Here is a 10,112-nt window from a genome sequence, read left to right on the forward strand (position 1 = left end):
CACACACACACACACACACACACACACACACACACAAAAGAGCAAGAAATAATATGGTTCAATCTGCATTCAGATTTCACAGGTGTTTGTTTTTGGTTTTTTTCCTGGATGTGGAAAGCATTTTCCATCATTAGTCCTTTCTAAATTTCTTGTGTGAGGTTTAAAATCCAATGGGGGGAGGCAGAGATTGCCCCCGCAGCTATTCCACTTGGATTGGGGCTGGGGCTGGGGCTGGGGCTGGAGGGGGCTCTGCGCAGTCCCTGACCTGCGCGCTCCCTCCCCTCCCTCCGCTCCCTCCGCTCCCGCCCCTCCCTCTCCGCCCTCAGCTCGGCCCCGCCCCCGTACGTCAGTGGTTACGCGATTCACGGCTGACGTTTTCCTCGCTCAGCGTCAGTGCCGGGAGGGTCCCGGCGGCCTAGAGGAGAGGAAGAAGAGGAGAAGGAGAAGAAGGCAGGGCCGGAGCCGTTCCTCCTGAGCCGGTGACTCGGTGGGCTCGCGGCGATGCGGTTCCGTTTCGGGGTGGTGGTGCCTCCCGCCGTGGCCCAGGGCCGTCCGCAGGTGCTGGTGATGGGCTCTCCGCCCGAGCTGGGGCGTTGGGCGCCTCAGAAGGCCGTGCCCATGAAGCGGGCGGGCGTCGGGGTCGGGCCCGAGGCGATACGCGGGCTGCAGGAGCCAGGCCTGTGGCTCGCGGAGGTGGAGCTGGTCGGGGAGCTCCCGGCGGAAGCCCAGGGGCAGCAGCAGCAGCAGGGAGAGCAACCGCAGCAGCAGGGAGAGCAACCGCAGCAGCAGGGAGAGCAACCGCAGCAGCAGGGAGAGCAACCGCAGCAGCAGGGAGAGCAACCGCAGCAGCAGGGAGAGCAACCGCAGCAGCAGGGAGAGCAACCGCAGCTGGTGGAGGTGTGGCTGCCGCAGGAGCCGCAGATGCAGGAGGAGGAGGAGGAGGAGGAGGAGGAGGAGGAGGAGGAGGAGGAGCCGCAGATGCAGGAGGAGGAGGAGGAGGAGCCGCAGATGCAGGAGGAGGAGGAGGAGGAGCCGCAGATGCTGGAGGAGGAGGAGCCGCAGATGCTGGAGGAGGAGGAGCCGCAGATGCAGGAGGAGGAGGAGCCGCAGATGCAGGAGGAGGAGGAGCAGCTGTGGCCCCAACCCCAGCAGCAGGAGGAGCAGCAGCAGCAGCCACAGCAGGAGCAGCAGCAGCAGCAGCCTCAGCAATGGTGGCAGCAGGGGCAGCAGCAGCAGCGGGCTCAGCATTGGTGGCAGCAGGGGCAGCAGCAAGAGCCACAGCAGGAGCAGCAGCAGCAGCAGCCTCAGCAATGGTGGCAGAAGGGGCCTCAGCAGCGGGCTCAGCATTGGTGGCAGCAGGGGCAGCAGCCTCAGCAGCAGGAGCCAGGGCAGCAGCCTCAGCAGCAGGAGCAGCAGCAGCCACAGCAGCAGCAGCAGCCTCGGCATTGGTGGCAGCAGGGGCAGCAGCAGGGGCAGCAGCAGGCGGCTCAGAATTGGTGGCAGCAGGGGCAGCAGCAGGAGCCACAGCAGGAGCAGCAGCCACAGCAGCAGCAGCCTCGGCATTGGTGGCAGCAGGGGCAGCAGGGGCAGCAGCAGCAGCGGGCTCAGAATTGGTGGCAGCAGGGGCTGCAGCTGCAGCAGCAGGAGCAGCAGCAGCAGGAGCAGCAGGAGCCGCAGCAGCCACAGCAGCAGCAGCAGCCTCGGCATTGGTGGCAGCAGGGGCAGCAGCAGCGGGCTCAGAATTGGTGGCAGCAGGGGCTGCAGCAGCAGGAGCAGCAGCAGCAGGCACAGCAGGAGCAGCAGCAGGCACAGCAGGAGCCACAGCAGCAGCAGCCTCGGTATTGGTGGCAGCAGGGGCAGCAGCATCGGGCTCAGAATTGGTGGCAGCAGGGGCAGCAGCAGCAGCCACAGCGACAGCAGCAGCCTCAGAATTGGTGGCAGCAGGGGCAGCAGCCACAGCAGCAGGAGCCACAGCAGCAGGAGCCACAGCAGCAGGCACAGCAGGAGCCACAGCAGCAGGCCCAGCCGCAGGAGCAGGAGCCACAGCCGCAGGAGCAGGAGCAGGAGCAGGAGCCACAGCTGCAGGAGCAGGACCAGGAGCCACAGCCTCAGCAGCAGGGGCAGCAGCAAGGGCAGCAGGAGCAGCAGCCACCTCAGCAGGAAATGAGGTTACAGCTGCAGCTGCTGCCACCACCACCACCACCACCCAAGGTGGCAGCGCCCGATGTCCTCGCTACGTTCTGTTACAAGTTCCTAAAGAAGGAGCCAGGAGGAGAGTTCTCCTTCGAAGGTAATGGTCCTCAATATGAGCGCTACAGTATTTACTCCGAAAGCAACATGGTAGATGGCGTGTACTGTCTCCCAATTGCACACTGGATTGAGGCCGCTGGGCATAGGGATGATTTCAGTTGTAACATTGCAGGCCATCAAGCCATGCATTATTCACAGATCCTCCCAAACCTCTTTTTAGGAAGCTGCCCTCGCCAGTTGGAGCATGTAACTATCAAGATAAAGCGTGAATTAAGGGTGACAGCAGTAATGAATTTTCAGACCGAAGGGGATATTCTGCAGAATTCATCAGGCTGCAATCCCTACCCAGAGCCCATGAGCCCAGGCACCATGATCAGGCTCTATAAAGAAGAAGGAATTGAGTACATATGGTTGCCTCCACCAGACGGGAGTACTGAAGGGACAGTGAAGATGTTGCCTCAGGCCGTCTCTTTCCTCCACTGCCTACTTCAGAAAGGTCACACCGTCTACATACACTGCAATGCTGGTATTGGAAGATCCTCGGCTGTCGTGTGTGGCTGGCTCAAATATGTCATGGGCTGGAAGCTGAGGAAGGTGCAGTACTTCCTCATGGTCAAAAGGCCTGCTGTGCATATCGATGAAGAGGCTCTGTCACGTGCAGAAGGAGATTTCAATCAGAGATTTGGGAAGCTTTGTCTCCCCTTAAGTAATCTTAATGTGTAAAACCACCAGCTTTTCCCTAAAAGCTCCTGTCAGATAATCATAAGATGATTTGAAGACAGAATCTTGTTAAACAGTATTGTGGTGTGCTTTGATACTACTATTTATTGTTGTTGTTATTATTATTATTATTATTAGTCTAGCATGGTCATTTAGTCTTAGTTTTGGTTTAAAAATCTATTTTCTCTGGAGCACCTTTTAAAGAATCGAATGAATTGCACAAGAAAGAGCAGAAGTTCTCTGGACTCTGCCTTCTCAGTCTCATGTGGTACGATAAGGTAACAGACACCATTGTCAATACCTGCAGTCAGGCTCCTCCTTTTGGTTGACCTACCCACAGGTGGTTTTCTTAAAAATTCATGACCACAACCACCTTTTCTTGTTGTATTGTGTGTAACTATTTGCTGTCTGGAAAAGCTATCATTATACAGATTTCTTTTCTTTCGTCAAAAGTAGCAAAGAAGGACCTACTGCTTTGTAAATGGAAGTCATCTGACCTGCTACTAAGCAAGCACCAGGGCTGGAGGATGGGGGTTCTGTAAATCTCTGCTGAATGGAATAGAATTGAATTTCTTGTTCTGTAGAGGAAGGGTGTATTGATTTGCCACAATTCTTATGGCAGAGATTAACTTTTTTTTTCCTCATGAACCCCTTAGGAAGTCTATTGGAAACTATGGACCTCTTCTCTTAAAAATGATATTTTAAAATGCACAATATATAATACAAAAGATTACAAAGGAAACCACTTATATGGAAATAAACTCCTCAAAATGTTTTTTTAATATTATTTTAAAAGTTCACAGAACCCCAAGGTTAAAAAACCCCGCTATGGGGAAATTGGGTTTAGCACTCTGATAAGTCTGTGAAAAGTCTAGGAAAATTACGACTTTATGTGAAACTGGCTCTTGACTGTGTGTGAAGATAAGGGAACTTGGTAGACGTCCAGGGGTCGACTCCATTGACTTAGTAGTGTTTGAATTGGGTGTGAATGGGGAACTACGAAGTGCCCACTTAAAGGTGATTGGATTTTAGCCACTAGCCAACACTGAGGTCAGTGTGTTTTCAGAGGCTATGGACTGAGACATCAAGTGTTCTTAGAGGCTATTGACTGTGCCATCAACAAGAGACTGCTCTCAACCAAGCAACTTGAAGACCCTCCCATTTCTGGGAGGAGGACACGAAGTAGGAATCAGACACTGCGGGACAGAATCTGCCTCTTTTTGTTTGAGACATGGGGGTGGTGGCAGAATTTCACGTGGGCAGTTAGGAAGGCAAGGATTTCCATGCTATAAGGAATCTGTTCTCAATCTTTCTCTCTCTTTACTATCTTATGTGTTTTAATAAATCCTTAAAAGCTTAAACTCTTGGTGAATTTATCAGTGATTTTAAGCCAGTTTTCCCCACAACTGGGGGAACAGATTAGAACCCACATTGAGGTTTTAAACAACACAGTTTGGCTGACCACGAAGAGGAAAGCTGAACCTCCGTCTTCTGATCGCCCGGTTGGGCATGCAGGGATCTCCTACGTGCAGCCCAGTCACCATGGGTGGAGGGGTGGGCCAGGAGCAGGAGGGGGACAGGTGTGGCCACTTTGAGGGGAGCGGCCGAGCCCCAGCGTGGCCGTGAGGGAAATGGAGGCTGAAGGGAGGGGCGGCCACCCCCTCCATGAGCACCACAGCAGCAGCCACCTCAGGGCAGCCAGTGCGGAGGGGGCCAGACTGCGGAGGGGGAGCCTATGGCGGGAGAGACAGTGGCCCAGGGTGGAGAAAAGCTGAGGGTAGGAAGAGCCAGGGGAGTGGGTGGAGGGAGGGTCAGCAGCTGAGGCCCATCACCAGGAGGCAAGCCCGGCTGGGGGAGGGGCAGGGGGCACTGGGCTCCCCGTCAGTCCACGGACGCCCCACGGCGAGGCCCAGTGGCCAGTCTGGGCCTGTTCTGAGGACCCTGGGGAGGCCCCCAAGGGCCCCTTCCTCAGGGAAAGGAAGGAAGTTTGGGCCCCCTCTCCCCTGAGGGTGGTAAGGGGGGGGTGGGGGTGGGGACAGAGCAGACTTTGTCTCCTAAGCAGCTTTTGGAAAACTTCCTGCTGGCACAGGGAAAGGACCTCTGGCCCATTCTCTCAGAGCCTTTCCCAAAGGAACCTGGTTCTGGGTCCGGCCCCCAGTGGGAGCTAGCACAGCATGGCCCCCGACCTTGTCTGCCCAGAAGCCCAGACAGAAAATCACCTTAGGAACTCATGCTGGCAAAGGAAGGGGCCTGGCTCCTTCAGACCAGAAGCACTAGATCTCCCAGGAGGTCCTTTCCCTGCTCTCCAGAAACAAAAAAGAGCCCAACAGGTTGGCCCTGGTCTAGAGGAAAAAAACAAACTCCCCAACTCTCGCCTCCTTGGTTTCTGACAGATGTTCACTAGAGGCAGTAGGAACAGGTCCCAAAATGACCTCCAGGCAACGAGTGTCCCACTGGGCTCTTCTGAACTCCCTTCCCTCCTCTCTCTATACTATTTCACTTGCTGTTCTTATCAGTTCCCATGGATTCAGTTATTGTCTCTATGCATATGATTCTCAGATCTACTTGTCCAATCTGAACCTCTCTGCTGACCTGCAGTCTTTTGTCTCCACCTGGCCTATTAGATATATCCAATCAGATAGATGTACTGGAGACATCTTAAATAGTGTTTCCAAAACTGAACTCTTTCCATTCCCCCTACCCTCAATACTCTTCCCTTTCAGAATTCCTTATTACTCTTGAAGGTACCAGCATCCTCCTAGTCACCCAGGCCCACAACATAAGAGTCATCCTTCAATCTTGACTTCTCACCACTGCCCAAACCAACTTGTTGCCAAGACCTGTCAGTTTTATCTTTGTGACAGCTCTCATATGTGCCCTCTTGTCTCCTCTGACAGGGACACTACCTTGGTGTGGCCCTCATCACTTCCCAAATTGGACTATTGAAACAACCTTCTGGTTGGGGTCTCTCCCTCCAGTACATCCCTATTCTAGTCTGTCCTATGCTCAGCTCTCAGAATCATCTTCCTCAAGCACAACTCAGTCCATAGTCCCTCCCCGCAACCCCTGTCTTCTACTCTGTCAAATGCAGTGGCTCCCTATCAACTCAGAACCAAATATAAAATCCTCTCTGGCATTCAGAGCCTTTTCTAAAGTACCCACTGTCACCTCTCCAGTTTCCTTACATCTTTCTCATTCCCACTTAATCCTCCTCACTCCTGTGATATACTCTTCAGTCCTCCAACAGCTGCCTCAGTGCTGTTCCTAGCACGAATCCTTCATGTCCCAGATCTGGCCATTCCTTTCAGGGGCTGTCCCCCACACCTGGAACATTCTCCCTCCTCATCTCTGCCACATGACTTCTCTGGCTTTCTTCAGGTCTCAGCTAAAATCCCACTATCTGTAGGAAGCTTTTCCCCTTTCCCACAAGTCTCTATCTAACACCTTCCTTGTGTTGATTATTTCCAGTATTTCCCGTATATAGCTTTTTTCTTCATAGTTGTTTCATCTCCCCCATCATTCTGTGAGTTCCAGGAAAGATCAGGGACTGTCTTACAATTCTTCTTATTTCCAGTGTAGGACAGAGACTGGCACATGTTAAGCAGCTTAATTAACTGAATGGAACCTGATTGGCACCTGTTTCCCCTCATGTATCTTCATGGTCTCCTATGGGCATGAAAAGTCTCTCAAATGGGAAGTCAGGATGTCTCAGACTTGGCTGGATATGAAGAGGCAGTTTTCAGATGAAGAAATTAAACTATCTATAGTCACATGAAGAAATGCTCTTTATCTCTGTTGATGAGAAAAATGTAAATTAAAACAACACCGAGGTACTACCTCACACCTATCAGATTGACTAATATGACACAAAAAGAAAATGATAAATGTTGGAGAAGATGTGGGAACATTGGAACATAAATGCATTGCTGGTGGAGTTGTGAACCGATCTCACAATTCTGGAGAGAATTGGGGAACTGTGCTCAGAGGGCTATAAAACTGGTCATACCCTTTGATCCAGCAATAACACTGCTAAGTCTTATCCCAAAGAGATCATAAAAAGGGAAAAGGGAAAAGGACCCCACATGTACAAAACTATTTATAACAGCTCTTTTTATGGTGACAAAGAGTTGGACATTGATGGAATACCCATCATTTGGGGAATGGCTAAATAACTTGAACTATATGAATTTAATGGAATAGTATTGTGTGGTAGGAAATGATGAGATTTCAGAAAAACCTGGAAAGACTTACAGGAACTGGTACTGAATGAAGTGAGCAGAACCAGGAGAACATTGTACACAGTAACATTATACCAGGATCAGTTATGATAGACTTAGCTCTTCTCAGCTATAGTTTGATCCAAGACAGTTCCAAAAGACTCATGATGGAAAATGCTCTCCACCTCCAGAGAAAGACCTATGGAATCTGAATGCAGATGAAAGCATACTATTTTCAATTTTTTTTCTTTCTTGTGGTTCCCCCCGCCTTGTTCTGAATCTTCTTTCAGAGCCCAACTAATGTGGAAATTTGTTGAACATGATTGCACTTGTATATACTCTATCACACTGCTTGCTGTCTTAGAGAGGGGACACAAATGGAGGGAGGGAGAAAAATTTGGAACTCAAAATCTTATAAAAATGAATGTTGAATATATTTTTACTTGTAATTGGAAAAACTGAAATACTATTAAGAGATTGCTGTGACTTAAGTCTCCTCTAACGGCCTGGCCCAAGAGAGACACTCAGACAGAGGCTTCTTGTTGACTGACACTGTCCAAAGGAAGCCTACTCCTGCCTGTAGGGGCTCCAGGGCCAAAACATTGATTGTATGTTAGAATCAGAGAGAAGAAAAATCTTAACAAGTATATACGTGAAAGAGTTGGGAGAACCGGGAATACTATTCCTAGACTCAAAAAAGTTGGGGAAGACCAGAAGTGATTATCAACAAAATCTGACTTGGACCCTTCCTTGTTGATTAGATTTTAAATCGGATTGCTTCAGAACCTAAACCATAAACATCATTGGTTTTTGCTTCTTCTTTTACATCGTCATTCACTTCTATGCAGATTTCCCTTGATCCATTGTGCTCATTATTGTTGCTATGCAGGTCATACTTCATGTTCTCAAAAAGTTCATGTGGAAATGAAAATAACCCTGAGGTTTCATCCTACACCCTGCAAATTGGAAAAAATGACAACAGTCAATGTTGGAGGGCTTGGGAAGGAAAGACACATAAATGCATGGTTGGTGGAGTTGTGAAATGGTACAACCATTCCATAAAGTAATGTGAATTATGCAAATAAAGCAAATAAAATGTCCATACCCTTCGAATCAGAGACTCCATTACTGACCTTATACCTCAAGGAAGTGTTTTATAGTTGTCTATATATAGTTCCTGGGTTTGTCTTGACAGGTAGACTCCCAGGTATTTTATATTGTCTACAGTTATTTTAAATTGAATTTTCATTTTTATCTCTTCCTGCTGGACTTTGTTGGTAATATATAGAAATGCTGATGATTTATGTGTGTTTATTTTCTACCCTACAACTTGACTAAAGTTAATAATTTCAAGTGGCTTTTTAGTTAATTATCTAGGATTTTCTAAATATAGAGTCATATCATCTGCAAGGAGTGATAATTTTGTTTTCTCATTGCCTATTCTAATGCTTTAATTTCTTTTTCTTTTCGTATTGCTATAGCTAACATTTCTGGCAATATTAAATAATAGTGGTGATAATGGGCATTCTTTACCCCTGATCGTATTCCGAAGGCTTCTAGCTTATGCCCATTACAATAGATGTTTGCTGATGATTTTAGATGAGTATTACTTATTTTAAGGTAAGCTCCATTTATTCATTCCTGTGCTCTCTTCTGTTTTTAATGTTTTTTTTTAAAGTGAGGCAATTGGGGTTAAGTGACTTGCCCAGAGTCACACAGCTAGTAAGTGTCAAGTGTCTGAGGCCGGATTTGAACTCGGGTACTCCTCACTCCAGGGCCAGTGCTTTATCCACTGTGCCACCTAGCTGCCCCTCTTCTTTTTTTTAATAAGAATGGGGGCTATATTTTGTCAAAGAGTCTTTTTCTGCATCTTTTGAGATAATCATATTTCTTTTGGTTTTGTTGTTGATGTGGTCACTTATGCTGATCATTATCCTAATATTGAACAAGCCCTGCATTCCTGGTATGAGTCCCATCTGATCATAATGTGTGATTTTTGTGAAGTATTGCTACAATCTCTTGGCTAGTATTTTATTTAAAATTTCTGCATCAATATTCATTGGAGAAATTGTTCTATAATTTTCTGTGTTCAGCCTCTTCCTGGTTTGGGTATCTGCACCATATTTATGTTATAAAAGGAGTTTTGGGGGGAGCAGCTAGGTGGCCCAGTGGATAGAGCACTAGCCTTGGAGTCAGGAGGACCTGAGTTCAAATCCGTCCTCAGACACTTAACACTTACTAGCTGTGTGACCCTGGGCAAGTCACGTAACCCCAATTGCCTCACTAAAAAAAAAAAATGAGTTTGGTAGGACTCCTCTTATTTTTATTTTTTTCTTATTATTATCTTGTATTGAAATTAATTGTTCTTTAAATATTTGGTAAAATTCACTTGTGAATTCATCTGGTCCTAAGGATTTTTTCTTAGGAAGTCTGTTGATATATTGTCCAATTTCCCTCTCTAAGATTGGGCTATTCAGATATTTTATATCTTCTGTTAATCTGGGTAATTTTTATTTTTGTAGATATCCATCCATTTCATTTAGATTGCAACATTTATTGGCATATTGCTTAGACAAAATAACTCCTAACCATTGTCTTAATTTCCTCTTCTTTTGTAGTGAATTCACCATCATTATTTTTGATCATAGTAATTTGATTTTATTCTTTCCTTTTAAAAACCAACTTAACAAATGCTTTACTTATTTTATTGTTTTTTCAGAAAATTTTCTTCTAGTTTTATTTATGTTCATTGGTTTTCTTAATTTCATTTATGAAACTTTCCTTTGATTTTCAGGATTTCCAATTTGGTATTTAATTGGGGACTTGTAATTTATTCATTTATAAGATATTTTAATTGCATGCCAAATTCATTGATGTGCTTTTCCTGTCTTTTATTGATATAAGTAATTAAAAATATAAATTTGG

General features: G+C 47.4%; 1 protein-coding gene across 1 annotated transcript; it reads left to right on the forward strand.

Moving 5' to 3' along the window:
* Nucleotides 1-359: 359 nt before the first annotated feature.
* Nucleotides 360-4,331, forward strand: LOC122733795 (laforin-like). Its single transcript, XM_043974499.1, has 3 exons — nt 360-743; nt 2,020-2,034; nt 2,205-4,331. Exons 1-3 carry the CDS (start codon nt 502-504, stop codon nt 2,971-2,973), a joined length of 1,026 nt encoding a protein of 341 aa, XP_043830434.1. The 5' UTR covers nt 360-501; the 3' UTR covers nt 2,974-4,331.
* Nucleotides 4,332-10,112: the final 5,781 nt, after the last annotated feature.

This window comes from Dromiciops gliroides, chromosome X (genome assembly GCF_019393635.1).
Source record: "Dromiciops gliroides isolate mDroGli1 chromosome X, mDroGli1.pri, whole genome shotgun sequence".
Taxonomy (NCBI): Eukaryota; Metazoa; Chordata; class Mammalia; order Microbiotheria; family Microbiotheriidae; genus Dromiciops; species Dromiciops gliroides.